This window comes from Gymnodraco acuticeps, unplaced genomic scaffold (assembly GCF_902827175.1).
Source record: "Gymnodraco acuticeps unplaced genomic scaffold, fGymAcu1.1, whole genome shotgun sequence".
Classification (NCBI taxonomy): domain Eukaryota; kingdom Metazoa; phylum Chordata; class Actinopteri; order Perciformes; family Bathydraconidae; genus Gymnodraco; species Gymnodraco acuticeps.
This window is the reverse complement of record NW_022992310.1, coordinates 197,332-218,602: the sequence shown is the minus strand read 5'-3', so window position 1 is coordinate 218,602 and position 21,271 is coordinate 197,332. Positions and strand designations below refer to the sequence as shown.

General features: G+C 41.8%; 1 protein-coding gene across 7 annotated transcripts; it reads right to left on the bottom strand.

Moving 5' to 3' along the window:
- Window positions 1-3,968: 3,968 nt before the first annotated feature.
- Window positions 3,969-21,126, bottom strand: safb (scaffold attachment factor B). 7 transcript variants are annotated; one of them, XM_034208234.1, is made up of 21 exons: window positions 20,827-21,126; window positions 20,144-20,240; window positions 16,416-16,471; window positions 16,067-16,273; window positions 15,906-15,968; window positions 14,928-14,967; window positions 13,655-14,168; window positions 13,250-13,293; window positions 11,674-11,780; window positions 11,413-11,562; window positions 10,730-10,818; window positions 10,434-10,483; window positions 10,250-10,329; window positions 9,990-10,129; window positions 8,262-8,367; window positions 7,940-8,169; window positions 6,868-7,042; window positions 6,093-6,166; window positions 5,941-5,999; window positions 5,227-5,281; window positions 3,969-4,742 (listed from the first exon to the last, which is right to left on the bottom strand). In XM_034208234.1, the coding sequence occupies exons 1-21, from the start codon at window positions 20,977-20,979 to the stop codon at window positions 4,622-4,624; spliced, it is 2,610 nt and encodes an 869-aa protein (XP_034064125.1). In that variant the 5' UTR covers window positions 20,980-21,126; the 3' UTR covers window positions 3,969-4,621. The 7 variants fall into 7 exon arrangements, 5 of the variants coding, with proteins under 5 accessions (XP_034064125.1, XP_034064128.1, XP_034064126.1 ...); XM_034208237.1 differs by having other exon boundaries at window positions 7,940-8,136; XM_034208235.1 differs by having other exon boundaries at window positions 3,970-4,739.
- Window positions 21,127-21,271: the final 145 nt, after the last annotated feature.

Genomic DNA, 21,271 nt, shown 5'->3' with positions numbered 1-21,271 from the left:
GTGCAGCCTCAACATTTCCCCCAAACCAAGGACGCGGCCTCGGTTTAATTCCAAGTATGCTGGAGATTGGAACAGTCCTTCGGCGGCACTCGATGACGTAGCATCCTTGAAATATTGGCTTGGAAGCCAGTATCCTCGAGATTGAGAAACGGCCCGGGTGTTATCTGCACTGCAGATAGGGCAGAGCGGCAGATCGGGTAGTGACATGGCCTGTCACTACTCACTACCCGATCTGCCGCTCTGGGTTAAGTACATTGTCAGAATAAGTGAGAAATGAATTTAACTTCTGGTAGACAGCTATCATACTGAATAAATATGTACTGTGAATGTATGCAAAAATGTATGGCATATAGCTGTCTAACAGAAGTTAAATCCATTTCTCACTTATTCTGACAATGTACTTAACCCCAAATAAAAGAACCCAATAAAAAGAGTTGTTAAATAATAGTGAAGTCACGTTGTAATAACAATAACTCATCTCTCTCGCGTTTTCTTTTTGTAATTTGCCAAAAGCCACTATGTCAAGTGTCCTACTTGGGATGCCGTCCGGAGTTGTCCATTATGGCGGACCATCTCGCACATGCGCACTGCAGATCGGGTAGTGACACCCACAAATGCGGCCTACTTTTCCCCAATTTGAAGGATACATCTGATGTATCCTCCGCGGCCTAGCATATCCCAGGATGCAATGCGCGCTTGTGACGAGTTACGTCTTTAAAAAAAATGGCGTCAACCGTCCCAACCGAGGCTGTTGCGAGTGATTTCGTTTTTAAATGTGAGTAAAGTGTTTCATCCCACTCAAATACTTAACGACACAAAAATTAAACTCAAAGGGGTAGCTTTTCATCTGCTTACAATTGGTTTTGTTTTAGGGAGCAAAGAACAGATGGAGCTTTTTATAAAGCTGAGGGGGGGAAATGACACCCTCTTCACGGCCATCCTTGGATGGAGGTAAGGCACGATATACAAATTGTATCATTCCTACTCTTATCAATTATCCCTCATTTTATAAAAACCCCTCCCAAGAAAACAACAATTAAATGCAGCAATACCCAATGTTTTATAAATTATTTATGTGTGTCTTGCAGTGTCAGTTTTTCCAAATTTAGCATTTTTTAGGTATTGTTCATATTAGTTAATTTCTTCTTCTATTATTTATGTGAGTAGGAGGATTTTGGAAGAAATGGGCCTACAGGGGAAGGTGACTCCACTGCAAGCGAAGAAAAAGTGGGACAACCTTAAGAAGAAGTATAAAGTGTGTGTGTGTGTGTGTGTCAAATTAATTAAACACATTTGCTGACATTAGTTTAGCTGCTGCTGTTCTTTTACTGCCATGATTGTTTTACTCTGCCTTAGGATTGCAAGTACCCAGGAGAGGGAGAGGGAGTCAGTGGGAAACCCACCGCTGCATCTTGGCCGTGGTTTGTCCAAATGGATGAGGTATTAGGACAGAGGCCCTCCATCAGACCTCCTGTCCTAATTTCCTCCATCCCAGAGGACACACCACAGCCAAGTGCAGCAGTGGGTGACCAGGAAGTGGAGGAGGAGGTGGCGGATGCAGAAAGCCAGCCAGGGCCATCACAGGGGAGAAAGAGGAAAGGGAGAGATGAGCTACTGGAACTCATGAGAGAGGATATGAGGTACCAGAGAGAGGCAGAGGAGAGGAGAGCCCAAGAGAATAGGGAGACGATGGACCGACTGTTTTCCATACTGGAGAAAATTGTGGACAAATAAATGTTTATCACAACAATAAATAATGTAATCAACTGAAAACAATGATTTCTATTTTTTATTAACTACATATATATAACACAACAGCATAAAAGTTAAAACACAACAGTTGAACTATATACATTCAGGCTGAGCAGGGAGTCCCAGGTGGTGCTACTGGACCTGGATGGGCTGCCACACTTAGGACCCTGGTGTCCTCTGATGGTGGGGCATCCTCTTGGGAGGTCTCCAGAGCTACTTCTCTCCACTGTCCACCGAATTGTCCATTGCGTGGGTTTGCAGGGCGGACGCAATCGACGGCTGCCATGTTACTAAGATGTTTTCAGAAAAAGAGAATAACAAAAGATGAATAAAGACACATTTGCTAAATGATTTTCAACAAATGTCTCTGCTCTACAATTGTTTAAATACCTTTTATATATTGGTGATCCATGGGAACCTCCTCCAGGGCAGACACCTCTGCACAGTTGGTCCCGCCAAGGGGCACCACTGACTGCCTCCAACTCATCCTCCGCCACGTCCTCAACAATATCTGCATCAGGGGCCATGATGTCACCGGCCCCCGATGCAGATATTGTGCATTACAGCACATGCTGTAATGATCTGAAATAGCAAAAGTGGCAATCTGTTATAACCCTGGAAAATAAGTCATGTTATGTCATTCAACAGTTTTTCAGTATTATACAAAATCCTGTTGAGTGAATACTTACTTGAGGAACGAAGGTGTGGTGCACCTCCAGCGCTTTGAGGAAGATGCTCTGAAAGCGGGTCTTCATCATCCTGAAGGCACCCCATCCGTGTCTCCGTTCCTGACCCAGGAGTTCCAGCAGCGCGTTCAGGGACTCCCTGTTCAGCCGAAAATCTGGCCGTGTGTCCTGGTCATGAAATAACGGGACGGTCAGATTTATCCTGCAGTACAGGGGTCTTGGCTATAAGAAAAGGTGGAGGAAAAAGGGTAATAGAGAATTCTGTGTAAATTGCTTATTTGTCTGTGTATATAATATATGTTGTATCTAAAATAATACATATTATTTGTATAGCGTTTTAACATACTCAAGACTTTAGTCAAAATTCACAAGACCTCATTAAAGCAACCCACTTTTAATACATAAAACACAACTTTATTGACAATAAAGCAGTTATGAAGAGTGGAGTTTTGATATGTGATTTGAACATGGTGAGATGGGACCAATCATGTATTTTGGTGGGTTAGTTCCACATTATATATAATATAGATACATAGCTGAAGTTATTCCACATTATGAATCTTAGTAATGACATTTTAAACATGTATTATATTGTCAAAATGAAATGGGATTAGCCATATGAACTACAGTTGGCATACTTGACAATAGTTTTATGAACCAATATTAACAATAAAGTAAAGGGCTTAAACGATCTTTTTCTTACCTGGAAATGGTCTTCTCTTAATCTAAAGTACAGGACTCGCCTGTACTTTGTTCTTGGAACCACATATTCCATGAACATAATTAACAGCAGCAAAGTCACTTCTCTGGCAAAATCGTTCTCCATCCTTTCTGTCTTCAAAAGAACTGGTTGCTAGGCAACAGAGGCGGCAAAATGTAGGGGCGGGATAATTTGCCTAATCCACCCTCAGGGATTTATTCCGGTGTGAACGCGATCTGCTCTTTAGTTCATCAGAATTTAAGAGTTCTGATGAACAAAGTAGGCTACTTGGTGTGAAAGCGCCTAATGTTGGCTAAAGCTGCCCCATTTACTGTTTTTTTGTGACAGTTGATTAATAGATGAACTGAATAAATTCTGGCTTCATTGCACTGGCTTCCAGTTCAGTTCAGAATAGATTTTAAACTCCTTTTAAAGCCCTAAATGGGCTGGCTTCTGCCTATATAGCCGAACTCCTCCATCGCTACACCCCAGGCAGAGCCTTAAAGTCGGCTGATCAGCTGCTGTTGATAGTGCCTAAAACCAGGCTTTAAACCCGAGGGCATCGAGCTTTCGCAGCGGCTGGCCCTAGGCTCTGGAATACTTTGCCCCTCCATGTGAGGTCGGCCCAGACTCTGGGGGTTTTTAAATCAACACTTAAAACTCACTTTTTCTCTCAAAAACTCATAAGTGATTGCTTCTCCTTTCGTCAGCTCAATATAAGTCTAGCATTACATCTATAACCTGTTTATATTCATTTACTCATACTCTGCAATAATACTTGTATAAATAAATCTGAGTCAGGGATGATTTGTTGAAGAAGCAACACTCCAAAAAGATGACAAATCTTTTATTGATGAGAGCCAAGTTTACCCTGTGTTTTTTTACACTCGTCACCAGCAGCTGGCATTAAAATGAACCCAACAGACAAAACATTATACTTTTATCCCAAAAAAATAACACTTCCGTTACAGAAACAGTGGTGTGAGACATCGTCCATAGTAGACTTTATAACAGATCTTAATCAATAGATTGTGTTCATCATCCAACAGTCACACAAACCAAAGAACAAAAGAAAGCACAGATTGAAAAATTCTGAATGTGACTTTACTCTAAAAACATTTTATTCAGCAACACCAAACATTTGTGTTTAAAAAAAAATCTTCCACATTGCCTCGGACACAAACAGAGGTCTGTCAACCCAGAGGTCTACAAAACGTCTGAATTCAGGACAATTTACTTAAACAGCACGTAGACGGTGTCACACACACACACTTCAGGTTGGACTGGATGATAAATACAAGGCAAGCGAGCCCTACATCACACAAAAAAGAAAAGAGAAAATTAAGTCTCCATGAAAAATTGCTTGGAATCGGGTCAAAAAAGAATTCCTGATTTTTTTTTTTTTTTTTTTTTTAAATGTACAAAACAAGAGTGTCACATGGTTCCAGGTGTGACCTCGTGAAACAGTCCCACTTTTTTTATATCAATAGCGGCGTCCGAACGCCCCCCCCTGCAGCCCCCCCCCCTGCATCAGCTGGTTCTGTCGGTTCAGAGCACCGGACAGAGACTGAGATGTGCCCGTGTTCATGTAGCTGCCGCGGCTGCTGGAATAAAACCACAGAAGAAGACACAATCAATACACTGTTCCAGGAGGGGAATGTAATGAAGGACATTTACTACCTTTTTTCATGAAATACAATTTTGAGGAGCTCATATTTACTACAAAGCCAACATTATGGCAGGGCAATATATCGAACTCCTGATACCAGACTAGATATCTTGTTAGGTTTTGTATATTGTCATAATGTGGCACAAGTGTTGTCTTTTTCTTTCTTTTTTACAGTAGCAGTGTAGTAAGAGGATGACATTTTCTATTTTTCATAATTTCTCTTCATCCACCAAGTAATTAAATCCATTTTAGAGATGATTATTTAACGGAAATCTCATTGTGTAATTATTTGTTCTACATTCCAGTGCTTTACAATTTTACTTCAGTAAAAATGGTAGTACTTATGTCGCCGTTCTAACAATTAGAGTGCTTGCTATTGATTGATAACATCCAAAATGAGGTATAACTCCTTTGCTCACCTGGCCATTCCTCCCCGTGCGACGTGGCTCTGGCCCGGGATGGCTCCGTCTCTACCTGGAGAAAAAAGCAAAACATCAGATGGTTAGAACAGAGAGTTAAACATCCGTCTATAAAGCCTTTCAGTAGAATTCAATCTAAAGTGTATGGACATGTTGCACCACTTTCCTTCTGCCTGCTCCTATACTCGTCATCCTCCACTCTTATCCTAGGAAGGCAAACTACTATTCTTCAAAATGTACATTACAGGTCATGTATGGAAACCTTTATCGTCAATGTACAATTTCAATAAACTAAACTGTAGATTCCCAATCATACCAAGAAAAAGCAGCCCATGCATGAAGTAGTCACCAAATGGCAAGATCTTTTAAAAACAAAAACAATGCCTTTATTTTTATGGCAAAGTCATGTCAGCTGTAAAAACAAAAAACTGTTTGTTTTCAAGGTCTTTGCCAAGAAAACAAAAAGGCATTTTAATCGTATTTTTTGCTTTGGATATGTCTTGGTATTTTGTCTAAATAGGTATTAATAATCAGAGAGAACAGTACTGTCACAAAAGCATATCTTGTGTTTTTATATGCACAAGATAGAATGTAGCTATTAGAGTTACATAAATGTAGTTCAAACTAACTTTATTTGATGAAAGGAAGCGCTCCTACCCTAACATAAGTAACTAGTAGTACAGTCATCACACACAAAACAAAAATCAAGCATACTTTGCCATGTTCTGTCTCCATCCCCCTTCCTGCTAGAGTCCCAGTCTCGACCTCCCTCTCTAAAAGACAAAATAATTGTAACCAATGATGAAGATGTCAGCGCGGGACACGGCTTCGTGTTAAATGTAGTGGCAGCTCAGTCCGAGTCTCACCTGGGGTTGATGCGTTTATCAAAACCTCCGCTCCAGGAGTCTCGGCCCTCTCTGCCGTGTCGGTCTGAGAAGTGCTGAACGAAGAAACACGGGAAGGTTAGAAATCACTTATTACATATTAGATTACTTTATTGTCATTACATAATGCAAACTGAGTTTAACGAAATTAGGAGGGTCTAACCCAACAGTCAGTTATATTCCCATCTATCAGCAGTCTGAACAAAATAAAACACACACACACACACACACACACACACACACACACACACACACACACACACACACACACACACACACACACACACACACACACACACACACACACACACACACACACACACACACACACACACACACACACACACACACACTTTTAGAAAAGAATACTTCATCCACAAAACTCAAAAATATTTTTTTTTAAATGTTGCGTAGAAACAATTTTCTTTCATGCCGCCAAGGGAAGTTAAGTATAACAATTCTTGATGAACCGAAGTAAATACAAGTCATGTTTTAAAGCAAAACTATGTAAAAACATTGGTTTACAAAAGTAGTGAACATACGGCTGGATAAATATGATGTTTTGACTGCATTCAATCAAATAAAAATAGGTTTTAGATTGATTGTTCCTCAAAGAAGCATGAGAGAAAAACTGCATTTTGTCAACAAAAAAAAATAGGTCACAGGGATGAGAAGAGACAGAGTCTTAGGGGTGAAATATGTCTTCAACCGTAGTGCATCTAAACTTTAGAGAGAGACGGGTTTCGACACTTCTTACCTGACCATCTCTGTCCGCGGTGCTGCGAGGGTTGTCCCGCCTCTCCAGCACCGTGTCTTCTTGGTAACGGCCCCGGTCTCTGTGGTCAAAGTCCTGATAACGGTCCTGACGGCCGAACTCCGAGCGGCTGTAGCGGTCGTCCAGAGCAATGCGCTTCTCAGGCCAGTCCTCCTTCCTGTGAGAGGAGCAGGGAAACTTATCATGCTGCTATTTTCACTAGGATAGAATACTTATTTGATTTATAACACGTGTTTGCCGCTTCTATTAAATATACTAACCTACTATTTATGCCTTACATCTGCACTGTGCCCTTGTTGTATGTATCAATGTACAAAAATGTTCCTTATTTTGCGACAAATAAAGGATTTAATATAAACAGTACATACAGTAGTGAAGCTCCAAACCTTATTATCGGAAATGTGTTATATTATATCATATCTTAGGGCGAGTCCTCACCAACCCCTAGATTCCCGGGTCCGTCGCCGCTCGCAAAGATCGCGGCCACTCTAGTCAATGGGTGCTATTCCACCAGAATACGCGTTACGGCTCAGAAGCGTCTCGGCGCTGGGCTCCGCTCAAAATAGGATGCAAGTCTATTTTCGACGCGAGGCGTTGCATAGCAACAGGAAGTGGACCGGTCAGAGCATCCAGTCAATCCCCAAAATAAAAAAACACATTTAGCAGACCCTATCCCTCCGTAGTCTTTCAAGTAGGAGTCCAGGGGTCACTACTTTTAAATCCAGGCTGAAGACTTTTCATATCTCACACGGCACTGTAACTTTTATTCATGTCCCTTTGTTGTTTATGTTTTATTCTCTTTACTTTTAAATGTGTTTTTAAATGCCATTTCATGATACGTTTCTTAATGTCTTTCATTTTTGTAAAGCACTTTGAATGACCTTGGGTTGAAAGGTGCTATATAAATAAACTTGCCTTGCTTAACAATAGGGAAAAATAACTAATTATTTTTGACTGATTGCATGATTCATGATATTGTAAACTGGGATTACTCTGCAGCTCCACAATGTGACACATATAAGCCTTTAAGAATGAGTGTGCCGCCACAATGTACCTGCTGTCGATGTCGTAGGGTCTCTTGAGGGAGCGGCGGTCCTGCTCGTAGCGCAGCTGCTCCTGCTGTCGTCGCAGCTCGTCCCTCTCCCTCATGATGCGCTCCTGCTCGCGCCGCCTCTCGTACTCGATGCGAAGCCTCTCTCGCTCCAGGAACTGACGCTCCATGCGCTCTGCGTCCAGGCGCTGCTTCTCAACCTGAGGGTTAAACCGTTCAGTGAGTTTATCAACCTGAAACTCGAGAGAAAGTAAGGCTGATGATGAGAAAATGGACAGTTATGACAGGAGAACAGCAAATAAATAAATCAGTGATCTGACAGTACCTCCAGATAGTCTCTCTTCCGGAGCAAGTGTTTCCTCTCCTCTTTCTCTCGGAACAGACGGATCCTCTCGCGCTCGCGGTCCGGACGGGTGTCACGGTCCCGATCGCTGAAAGGAGACGTGTAATATTATATAATACATGCATGTTTTTGAAGTATATATCAGACGCATTTGTTATTTCATCTCTGACCCAAACCCTGTTCTGAACAGCGAATATGAACTGCTACCATCTAATGGGAGATTCAATAAAGTCAGACTGAAGCATCCTTTGTGCTTCAGCAGCGTTTCCGCCAGGGGGCGTCTTGCTGTCATTTGACGCTTTTATTCAGCTCGGAACGCCCTGAACTCGAGCCGAGGGCGTCCAAAAAAATAAATCATTCGAGAGAAGATCGAGTTTTTATCGCTTGAAATGACGAAAAGGAAAAAGGACATCAGAGGAGTCTGGTGGGATTCTTTTCGCTGTGTGTTCCTGTGCCGGAAAAAAACAAACACCGCCGCATCTTCCAAGGACCAGGCAAGGAGGGGTGTCCCTGTCGGCAGGGAGACGTTAAGAGATAGTATCTATAAGGGACGGCGCAATTCAAAATTCAAGTCACGTGACACAACGTGACGTCACCACCAGAGATGGGGTCGTTACTAAAAAAAAAAGTAATATATTACACTACTTCGTTACTCTCTACATCGTTACTTTACTCGTTACTTTACTCGCAGGGCCGGCCCGCCCCTCCCTGCAGGCAGATCACGCAGACTGCTAAAGTTTCAAATGTTCTCTTTAGTTCAGTTTCCATTGTCGCATCAGACTGATCCAGATCCTGAATGTTTTCCTATCTGACCGTGGCTGTCCTCTGTCTCCTGATATCTGTATAGTTTGCACAGTCTATCTCTGCTCACGCTGTTGCGTCGGCGTGTTCTCCTGCGTGTTGGCCATGTGTTGCACTGGAACATACCGCAAAGACTTCAGCCGAGCACGTACGAACTGCGCATGCGTGAGTGGCAATAACTCTCCTTACCAGCAGGCGGCGGTAGTGTGTATTCGTCATTCAAAACAGGCAACAACCGGAAGACAGAGAAGAAGAACAGACTACGTGATATAAACAAATAGCTGTGCGTTAGCTTCACTTTAGCATGTGTTCTTTGCAGGTGTGTGTTGAGGTTTGATTATGACTGATTTTAGTAAGTAACGAAGTAACGCGTGTCGGGGCAATGCTAGTAACTGTAGTGAGATTACTGAATTATAAAAGTAGCGCGTTACACTACTCCGTTACCGACAAAAGTAATATTATTACAGTAACGCGTTACTTTGTAACCCACGTTGATGTCACACATGGAGCTGCTGTGATGCAAGTCACATTTCAGACTTGATCTGACCTTAAGGTATTATCGTATTTTGAGTATATCCCAAGACTTGTTTTGCCAATTTTTCTTTTAAGAAACTGTCAAAATAAACTAGTGCAAATGTCTGGTGATTACGTAACCGGAGTTCTTCTCCATCTTTTTCCAGCTCTGTTCAACTTCAGTCTCCAAGTATCCTGGTGCGGCAGCTGGATAAACGACATTAGCTAAAGCAGTGAAAACCCTTTTGGACGCATTACTATTGTTGCACGGTATATACACCAAATCCTAATTATATGAGACATTTGAATCCGGTGAAAGACGATTATGTACAAAATAAACTCCACATATTTCGAACGATCTTTATAAGTGAATAATGTTAGTTAAAGGACCCTTACGTTCTGCGTCTCTCCACCTCTCTGATCTCCCTCTCTCGCTGCCTCTGTCGCTCCCTCTCTCTCTGCTCCTTGATCTGGTCGAACGACAGGATTTCTTTCGTCTCCTTACTCGCCGACTTGCGGTCCCGACTCTTTGAGCTCTGCAGAAAAGACAAGTAGAAAGGAAACGTTTTTTAAGAAGTCAAACTCAAATCTGTCCAGCAGATATGAATCGGAGGTTCTGTATTTCAGGGCCATTGTGTGAGGAAGTGTTTCCTTACTCGTTCTTTACTCTTGGTTTTCAGACTGATGACAGGCTCTCCTTTGGACTTGTCCATAATTACAGTCCTCTCGTTTCGCCCTGTCAAACAAACACAATTGATATTGAAAATATGAATGAAGGTTTTGGAGAGGCGACACATTTTTCAGGGTTACTTCGAAGTTACAATATTGCAGATTTCTTACCTTTGGCATCTTCTCCTTGTCCCTCAACTTGACCGTCCTTCCCCTCGGTTCTAGAGAGAATATGAACAGTGTGAGATTTATCAATGCTCTAACAAACGACAATTAAATATATGGTTCACTCTCCAATAAAGTTGATTTTCACACTTCTTAATGCTGTGGTTGTAGGTTACCACCGGCTAAAAATGTATGCACATGTGATATTTAAAAGCACACAGGACCAAAATACCAAGCTGGCAGGGGGGAATATTTGGTAATAGAGTACACTTAAAGATGCAGCAGCTTGTACGCGGTCTTACTTGGAGTCAGAGGAGTGTCTCCTGTCACTGCCAGACTTCTTGGGGTCGTTCTTGTCCGCTGGCTTCTTCCCCGCAGGCTCATTCTTTGCCTAAAAGATTAAAATAGTAACAAGTTAACTCAGAAGGTGAATGAACAGATTCAATTACACACTAATCGTATCATACAATAAACGTGAACAATGAGTCTTGTGTAGGCAGCTGATGACCTAAGGATATTCAAAATGTTAACAAGGACACATTATAAAATCTAACAATCCACTTCTCTAACAGACTCGAAGGCGATATTTTAATTATGGAAAAACTTTAACAGGCTGTTTTGGAGAGCAGCACCCTACAATAAATAAACATCTAGGCCACCAAATCATTTGCAAAACATTATGATTTGTGTGGAAACATTTCATTATTAAGATTTTTTATTTTAACCTCTTTTCCTTTCTCTTTCTTGATCCTCCTTAGCAACGGTCATTACAGTCCTTGACAGCGGTCTGTTCTACTGGATTAACAACGTGTCACATGTTCTGAATTGACCAATCAGAACTTTATTTAGCCTCCGTATTGTTTATGGTTGAATGTGTTAGATTCTTAAATGGGTGCCGAGTTGAAAAAGGTTGGGAACCGCTGATCTAGATTCTCAATGATATAAATATAATATTATAATCAAGAGTCTTCCTCCTGACACTGACCCGCTCCACAGAGATCATCCTGCCGTGCAGCTCGGTCCTGTGGAGGTGCTCGATGCACTTTGAGGCCTCCTCAGTGGAAGACATGGTGACAAAACCATAGCAGCGAGCCCCGGGACTCTTAGCATTCGTCACCACCTTCGCTCCAACAACCTGCAGGAAAACGGGAAGACAAGGAGGAACAAATAAGAAATCCTCACATTTTAGATAGATTAAAAGTGATGTGTAAATTGGTATGGTAAGGAATAGTTTGCTTGGACTTACCTTGCCATATTTGCTGAAAAGAGTCTTCAGATCAGTCGCTCTAGTAGTGGAAGAAAGACCGCTGACCCACAGATTTCTGCTACTGCTAGCTGCAGCACTTCCAGCGGCTACAAACAGATATACAACAAATACATGAGCACAGGGTAAATGCAGGAATCCTGAAGTCAAATGTAAAACCTTTTAAGACCCTTTCCATACATTTTAAGACCTCATCTCCACTTGGAGTTCTAGCCGGTTACCTTGGCGACACACTTTACCTCACATTGACTATATACAGTATTGATTGTCCTTCCTCCTTATCTTCCAACCATTTGGACGCAGACTTGCATTTCCCCATAACGATGTTGTTTAACAACCGGCGTAAACGGACCTCCGCGCTAACAAGCAGTGAGCGTGCGATGTCCTGTTCAGATGACGTCAAACCCAACGGGATGCCATCAATAAACTACACAGAATCACACTACACACCTACGCCATGATTACATTCAGGCAGACTGTAGAATACAACCTCTTTGGACCATTTATATACTTATTGAAAACAAGCTACAAAATGTAATACCTTGGAAAATGCCCTTTAATACTTTTTAATAGGCTTAAAGTGGACCTATTATTCTATATTGGAAACATATATTGTAGGGCCATACCTATACAAAACATGTCTGTGAAGTTTTTTGCTTAAAATCCCAAACAGATCCCCCATTGTAGCCATGCCTCATACTGCTCAAACCCCTCTGTTGCAGCCCTGTTAGAGAAATGCAGATTTTGGGTCCTTAGCTTGAAAAAAAGAAAGAAGAGGAGCCGGAGCTAATGCCTGATCAGAATTCTACCGGAGATAAAGTTAAATTCTGCTGTGATAAAACGCCATCCTGTTTAAACCACGTCAAGGATTATCTCTGAAACAGTATGGAGCTCAAATGCTTTTTCTCTTGCGGGTTTATCACAAGGTGAGTTCCTTTTTTTATGTCCTGCTTTCTAAACACGTGCTCTCCAGTACAGGTTAGCTCTGAGTGTTAGCGATGCTTGCTAATGTAAACAAAGACGAGATTACGTCCAAAACACGTCAGGCATTGTTTCTGATAGCAACTCTCTGTGGGTCTGCTGCCAATTTGACGTCATGTCGGCAGCAAATCTGCATCCGCTCGTTGTACACCCGTTTTTAAAATATTTGTGTACGGAGGAAAAGAGAGAGGGTTTTATTTTCTGACGCTGCGTGAGTTCCCCGACGCACCGGGGACACATTGATGTATAAAAGACATCACAAAGTGCATTTTGTGCATTTCGCTAAAATTGATTTATCAACTTTTAATACTTTTTAAGACCCCGCGGACCCCCTGTGCTCTGTTGATTTAATTTGGGTCAATTGTATTAAAATGTTGCGTCTAGAAAGGTCTCATTTAGCAGAAAAACACATTGTAAAAATGCAGCACAAAATGCAAGGGAAAGCAGTGCTATGTTTATCAAATTAAAAAGGGCAGAATATAAAATAATATTTTGGCCCTATGTATGAGCAATTATATTATCTCATTCAACATGATTATAATTGTGGTAGCAGTGCAGCTCTACTCAAAACACTCACCTGTCTCGTCTTTTGTCTCAGTCTTGGAATCTTTCTCCTCAGAGCTAGAGGCAAAGAAAAAAAGCAATAAGTAAACAGCAGTGAGGGTCCCCGCCATCTCTCCTCATACAGATGTTTATAGTTGTGTTTTATGGTGTAATACAAACTGACAGTGATCAGCCCATCATGATCCATAGAGCAGGGATTTAACAGTGCATAAATGGATTTGGCAATCCCAATACTTTACTTGTTAATGGGTAATAAAGTCAGATCGGTGAGTGTAAAGAATCACAAATGAAAACGGACAAATGCACAGAACGTTTTTTTTTTTACCTCCAAAAAGAGCAATCCAAATTTTGCTAGCACAAAGGAGCCAATGCAACAGAGATAGCCATTTTGGTTTCTAGTAGACATAAAGCAACAAACCTCTTTTTCGGATCATCGCCCTCTACAGAAGAGGACTCTTTCACTGTGGACGCTGAATCCGCGGCAGCTTTCTCTTCTGTCTTCTCATCCTCCTCCTCACCCTCCTTAGCCCCCATTTCTGTATCAACAGTTTCTCCCACAGTGCCCTGTACGCTATCACTAACAGCCTGCGTGCTTTTGTTTTCAGAGTCAAATGTCTCTTCTGGGGCTTTCTCTGTGTCCCCAACCTCTAAGGCGTCCGTCTCGACAACATCCCGGATGGTCTCGACAACATCCCGGACGGTCTCGACAACATCCCGGACGGTCTCCACAACATCCCGGGCGGTCTCCACAACATCCCGGACGGTCTCCACGTCTCCAGAGGCGGCCTGCTCGGACTTGTCTCCGGTGTCGGACACATTGTCTTCCCCTCCGGCCGCGGCAGCTTGCTCTTCTTCGGGGATCGTCTCGGGGCTCTGGTGCTGATCTTCGTTAAGCGGCTCAGATAAACAAGACCCGGCTACTTTTTCATTTTCTACGGATTTAACAGGAATAGAATGGCACAGAGTTTAATCACTTCTGAAACACAGCAATGGTTAACGAGGAACTGGCAAGGCCTGGATTAGGAACGGCATGACCACTGGCCTGTGCCTTAGAAACTATGAATTAAAACGATGAAGCAGACCCTAACGAGAGACTGGAAGAGAACCCAAAAGGCTGGAGGACAACTGAGCAACTGGTGCCACTCATTTTTCACCACAGTGTTCACCTGATGCAAAGCAGACAAAGAGTTCAGTGCTGAAGAAAGCCACAAGATCAGCAGTGCGGCAGCAGATTCTCGCTGCAGTCCCGTCTTCTTTCGACCTTTGACGTAACCAGTGTCCATTCGTAATGACAACAACTTTAGCTCAAGTCCAGCAAGTTCATATCCAGCTGATTTCTGAGTCCATGTCTTTAAAAAGTGAGTCTTGGTGGATCTTCTTTGTCTTTGTCTTCATGTGGCAAACCTAGAAAGACTGCGGTCACACCTCCCTGACCATGTTTAATTGCTGTCAATGTGCATCAAGTTGTTAACCACACTTGATTTTTATAGTGCAAGAAGATAACCGGCATCTTAAATCAATTTGACCAGTAATATGTATAAGTTATGGTTAACCACATTTCCACACAAAGCCAGCAATCCCCTTTGGGCTTCCAGTCTCTCCCCCTAACAAAACAAAGTGTTTGCATTCCAAGCTCCACACTGTAAAAAGATGCCGCCACCTTTTTTTTCTCAAACCCTTTCTTACAGTACCTGTTACTTCTTTCACGTCATCTGCATCTGGATCCTCCGCCTAAAAGAAGAGAATGATGTCTTAATTCAGGGTTTATGCAGGAATCCTGAAGTCAAATGTAATTCCTTTCAAGACCTTTTTTAAGACCCTTTCCATACATTTTAAGACCTCATCGCCACTTGGAGTTCTAACCGGTTACCTTGGCGACACACTTTACCTCACATTGACTATAATGGCGCATTTCCACTGCAGCGGGTAGCCCCGTTTAAGCGTCCTTAATCGTCCTCAAAAGGACAGGCCAGTTTTTGGTGGCCTTTCCATATAGCGTAGCACCGGCTAGCGGGTACTTTTTCCCTCTTTTTCCGGCCTCATAAAATCGTGGTTCCCTCAGACCAGGGCCAGGGCTGAACTAGTGACGTCAACACTCGACTGCTGATTGGTCAGAGAGAATCGTCACAAGATCGCGCTCGAGATCATCCCTAGCGTCGCATATATATCTAGAAGCAAGCTTGCAGCATTTTTATACACAGCATTTTGGTAAACGTAGGAGCTACAAAAATGGCAACGTCAAAGAAAAGCACCGAGGAGGTGACGACGTTCCTACATCTCATTGGGGATGATCAAATCCAGCGGGAGCTCGACGGAATAACTCGAAATGTGAAGCCGATCGCCCCGCCTACACTGCGTTGCTACCCCAGGTCCTAAACTGTAATGGAAATGCGCCACGGCCTCGGAGGGCCAGCGAGGCAGCCTGAGCGAGGACGCTTAGGGACGCTTAAACGGGGCTAAATGTGCCATAAGCTACAAAATGTAATACCTTGGAAAATGCCGTTTAATACTTTTTAATAGCCTTAATTTTCGCTAAATTGATTCATCAACTTTTACTACTTTTTAAGACCCCGCAGACACCCTGTAATTAATGTGACAGTTTGTGAAATGTGGTTCACCTTAAGATTCCCAAGCTTCACATGCTGGAAGATATTTGTGAGGGAACATACCATAGTGATTGATGAGTTAGTCAGTAATTCCTCCTTCTCCTCTAACATCTCGGATGCCTCCATCTGCTCAAACAAATGCGGTCACATTAAAAAAAACCTGCCAGTTAGACGGACAGAATATCAGAATTAGTTGACAAGTTTGTTCTTGTATGATTTCTCACCTCTGGAGCTTTTGCTTCATCTTCTGACTCCAAGATCTTGTTTTCATTTTCGTCTTTCAACAGTGCGTCGTCGTCACAGGGTGAATTCACGGTTTCCTCCTCATCGTCCTTGGCTGGTATCCCGTTGTCATTCTCCGTGTCATCCAGAATGCTCATGTCGAGGATGTCCATTTCCTGCATGTTCTCATGATCATCCTGATGCTCCTCCTTAAAAGAAAGAAAGACATTTGCTGAAGTCTATAAAGAACGCTGAACAGCAATATCGAAAAACTATGCAGGGAGTTCAATTCTGCAAAGCACCCCGTTATAGAACTGCTTAAGTGTGAGACAATAGGTTCAGCAAACTCACATTGCAATCTTCCTCCATAGTGCTTTCTTCTGGTTCATCGTTCTCTGGCATTGCATCTGAAGAAAATATGATTTAGTTTAGTCAAAGTGCTCATTTTGATGTCTCACAGGTGTCAAAGAAATGTTCGGTGGGTCACAGAAGTGCAGATTTACCACAATTTGCACAGTTGGTAGACCTTACACCATTATGCACTTCAATACCAACTTGTCTAAATGACTATTGCCTTTATAGAACAGCTCTCTTACAGTCTCCTACTAAATTCCACTTAATATAACTCATTAAATAGTGGGCATTTGTTGCAGACAATGACAATGCTTAGCACTTAAACTACTAGTGGGACCTGCCTAGGAGAATATACACTGTACATTGATTGAAAATGGAAATTAAATACAGGGAAACTTTGAAATTCTACTCATTTAAGTATATGTTTTACTCTGGCGTGGAAACTACTCATTACATGTTCTTTTAACTCTTCCCAAGGAAAACACAAAAGCCTTTGGGAAACTACTTTAAGCCACTTTGACACAAAAATATAGAAAACTCTGCCGTTTAAATGCTAGCTTTGCTGACTCAGTGGACAGTTTCGAAAGACGACTCAAATCGTCTCTTTTTAAAAATAGCTTATATTTGACTACGTGCTCTTTCAGATGATATTTTGATTTGATTTGATATACTTTATTAATCCCCGTGGGGAAATAGTTTCTCTGCATTTGACCCATCCTAGTGTTAGGAGCAGTGTGCTGCCATTTTTAACAGCGCCCGGGAGCAGTGTAGGAACGGTGCCTTGCTCAGGGACACCTCGGTAGCACTTGGTCTTGAACTGGTGACCTTCCAAGTTGACAAGCCAAGTCCCTATCGACTTCGCCACCACCGCTAGAGAACATATTTCTCCCTTCCTCCTTGTGTATTTGTTTTTCAAAACTATTGTTCTGTTGCAGAACTGTAATAACTCTGTGCTGCAAAAAGCAAAGTCAGAGCCGACGGAAATACAAACTGCATCTGGACCATTCGACTTTGAGTTTACCTCTAGATAAGATAAGGGTTCATACACTTTTTCACCAATGATTTTCAATGACTTTTCCATGACCTTTACCTAACTTTCCATGACCAGAAAAATGAAAACTGAAAATGGTTTATTTTAACATGGAACAGGAAAATAAGGTCTGCATCTGAAACATGTTGTGTCTATCTAAAACAAATCCAATAGGCTTACTAGCTTCTACAGGCTAAAGCAACTCAAATCTCTCACCAGCAAAATACCTCGTCAGTTAAATGCCATTTTACGTTTAATTTATTATCATTATAGTATTACTATTTCGGCGATTAGCTAAAATATAAATTATATTTGATGCAACTTTAGTTCAATTTCCATGACTTTTCCAAAACTTTGGGAAAAATATTGTTTTCCAAAACTTTTCCAGGGCCTGGAATCTGCATTTTGAATTTCCATGACTTTTCCAGGTTTTTAAATGACCGTAAGAACCCTGTAAGAGACACCTTTATTGATCCCTGTAGGGAATTTCAGGTATATTAGCATGCAACAGAAACAAGGGTGATCGCAAAAGTAAAGAAGTGTAAGAAATAAAAAAATTATAGGGTCAAATGAAAGGTGTTTAGTGTTTACATATGTGCATAATGGTGCAAGTCATGAGTACAGGCAGTCATATACTTTACATTCTGTTTTAAAACCTATCTTTTATATGGATAACCAAGATGTTCAATGCTGTAAATGCATGCTTCCCTGCTGTGGATATGATGATGAAATACCACTACACAGTATCATGTGTCACTTGGCAAGCAGAGAGGACTTTCCAGTATAGTTTCATACAGGAACTAATAAAGGCGGGTAATAGAGAACCGCAGTGACGCGTCCTAAAACCCGGAAGTAAACTCCTTCCGGTTCCTTCGACAAAAACGCAATGCAATCTCTCCATAGGGTTTTGGAAAATAGCTGGAAATAAGGTCTGTGGTTGAAACACATTTAAGAGACGGATCACGTTTTGTTCAGCCGGATAATCTCCACATGTCTATCCTACTTTTATAATTTTCTAAGCATAAATCTAGTCGCAAGAAGCAAAATGCTAACGTTATGCTATAAAGGAACTACAGCAGGGTCGCTGCTTCAACGTCACGCCAACTTAAGATCCATATTCAAACATACAGATTCTAAATGGAACAAGTTGAAGCGTTTGTTTGAACAGTTTGCAGGAGGCAGGGACTTGCTTTCAAGCAGAACAGGGCTAACAAACTTAGAGGAGTGTTTACGTGTTCGGCGTAATGACGTAAAACGGCCTGGACAACTTCTGTAGTCCTATTCAGCCACTTGGTAACAACCATCGTTTTTCAGACACGTAAACTCTTCAAAAAATAACCAGCGGGGTCACTGCTGATGGATTTAATGTCGTAGAACAAAACGTGATTTGTCTCAAACACAGACCTTATTTGGAGCTATTTTCCAAAATCCTATGGAGAAATTGCTTTTTATCGAAGGAACCGGACGTGGTAAAAATGCTAACTTACTTCCGGGTTTTAGGACGCGTCACTGCGGTTCTCTATGATGTCAGAGTTATAGGAGTGTCTGGTTCAATGGTGTTCAACCAAGCCCCCAGGAAGTGCGCCGGACTCAGATGAAAATATTCGTGCTGGCCAAACGGCGGTACTACACTTCCGTTTGCTTGCCAGGCCCGGAAACACTTTTTCCCCATTGACTTACATGGGGAAAGAGTGGTCTGTAACTCGTTGGATAATTTTTTTTAAACTAAATAAACTACCCAGTATGAACGTTTGTATAGCCCTTATTAAAAACATTCGTTCCTCAAGTTGTAATAATGTGCTAATAACGTTATTCTGAGAGTTATTTCCCTCGGCATTATGAACGCGCATCTAACCCACGGGACCGCGCCGCCCGGCACGTTCATGTTACGTGTCCCGACCAATCAGAGCACACTGTGCTCACAGGGAGGGTGGGGGCTGGAGCTATTGGAGCTACAACGAGCCGTTAAAGGCAGAGAGTGAAATACAGTGAATACACGTAGTTTACAGAGATGCTGTATGAGAAACCAATGTGAGTTGCGTTTATCTTTACCCATGGATGCACAATAAGAACGGACCCATATCGTCTTACTGCCATCCCACGGAGCTGTAATAATGGATATATTGCACAAGTTTGCTGTAATTCATTATCATACTACATGGGCTGTATGATTAAATCTTGTACCGTAAATGTTGTATTAAATAAAGTTAATATTACTTATTATTATAAGTATATATATAATAATTATATATATATACAGTGCAATCATTCTTTCATGCTAAACGAAGCTCTGTTGCTTGGATATCACTAGATCCTGTTACAGCGTAATATAAGTACATAACGATTGATGTGTACATTAGCATAATTACTAGCTAGCCGCTAGCTGCTAACTGCCGCCTCGTTAATATCAAATCCATCATAATAACAAATCATTACCATGCTGTCATGAATGTACGCAAATTGACGTGCTTGATGTGAACGAGCATTTTGGTTAAAGTTGCGCATGCGCTATGAGCACACATACGGGTACTTCTCAGGCATGCCGGGTAATCTGTGACGTTTCGCTCTCTCAAAAGTTGGGCCATTTTATCATCATGCGCTAATGAGCAACTCTCATAGGAATGAATGAGGCCCCGCCTCCCACGCTGTATCCAGTTCTTATTATACATCCATGTGTTCAACATGCAAACCTTACCTTTGGAGGACCGTTTGACGTTAGGAGTAGCTTTCTTAGGGATCGACTCTGGAGCAAGAATAATCTCATCAGGGTTTCCACCCTCTTCCTCGATTGCCTGGTTATGGGGAAACCAACACTTTAATAGACTGTACAAATAAGAAGGAAAATGTGTAAAAACCTAAAATAAAAGATTGGAGCAGTTTTGTTTTTGCTATTTTTTTTTATGTATTTAACGATTATTCCAATACATCAGAAAAAGTGTGTATCACCTTAATTCAAAAGTGAGGGCATTACGTAGAGAAAACAGAAGAAAAAAACTAACTATAGTGGTCACTCAATAATGAAGGTGTTAAGAATTGTGTAAAATGTTTAACTTTTGCACAATTTAATCAATTGTTTTGTATAATTTCATGTCAATACGAAAACCAATAAAAACTAGAGTAAACTTGAATAGACTGTATATCATTAGAAGGAGCTTAAAGTAAGAACAAAAAGTCAAATAAAAAGAGCAGTTAATGAGCTGGTTTGCGCAAATGCTAGCTAATGCTAACTAGCACACCATTCAGGTCAATGGGCCGGTGAAGCTAACCTAGCTTAAATTAAGATTAACAGGGTTCATTCACAAAACAACGAATTGTAGGCTGGTGTGTATTAGATATAATGGAGTTCCTAATCGTTTAAATAGTGAGTAGTCTGGATACCTTCTTCAGCCGCTCGGACAGCACGCTTTTGACGCCGGTGGTGTCCAGGTTTCGTTTCTTCAGCTCGGCCTTCAGATCGATCACTCTCAGATCCGACAGTCTGCGGACCTCTGCTCCCTCCGATAGAGTCACGTCTGCGGATGGGTCAGCCATCGTTTCGTCCGTGAAAATATCTATCTCAAAGTTTAATTAATCCCTTTTTTGATACACTTTATTTCCTGGTGCTGCAGAACGAATGGACGCAGCTTGCTTACAAAACGACTGCAAAATGGTGGCCGTGGTGAGCCATTTCAATACGGCGCATGCGCAGTGCAGTTATAGTGCAGCGATATCATACATGTGGTTTCAGAAAGAGGGAAACAAGCAATATGCACAAATAGTTTAGTAGTATATCATGATGACTGCAACTTTTTAGATGCTCAATTGAAACGACTTTTCTCTGTAC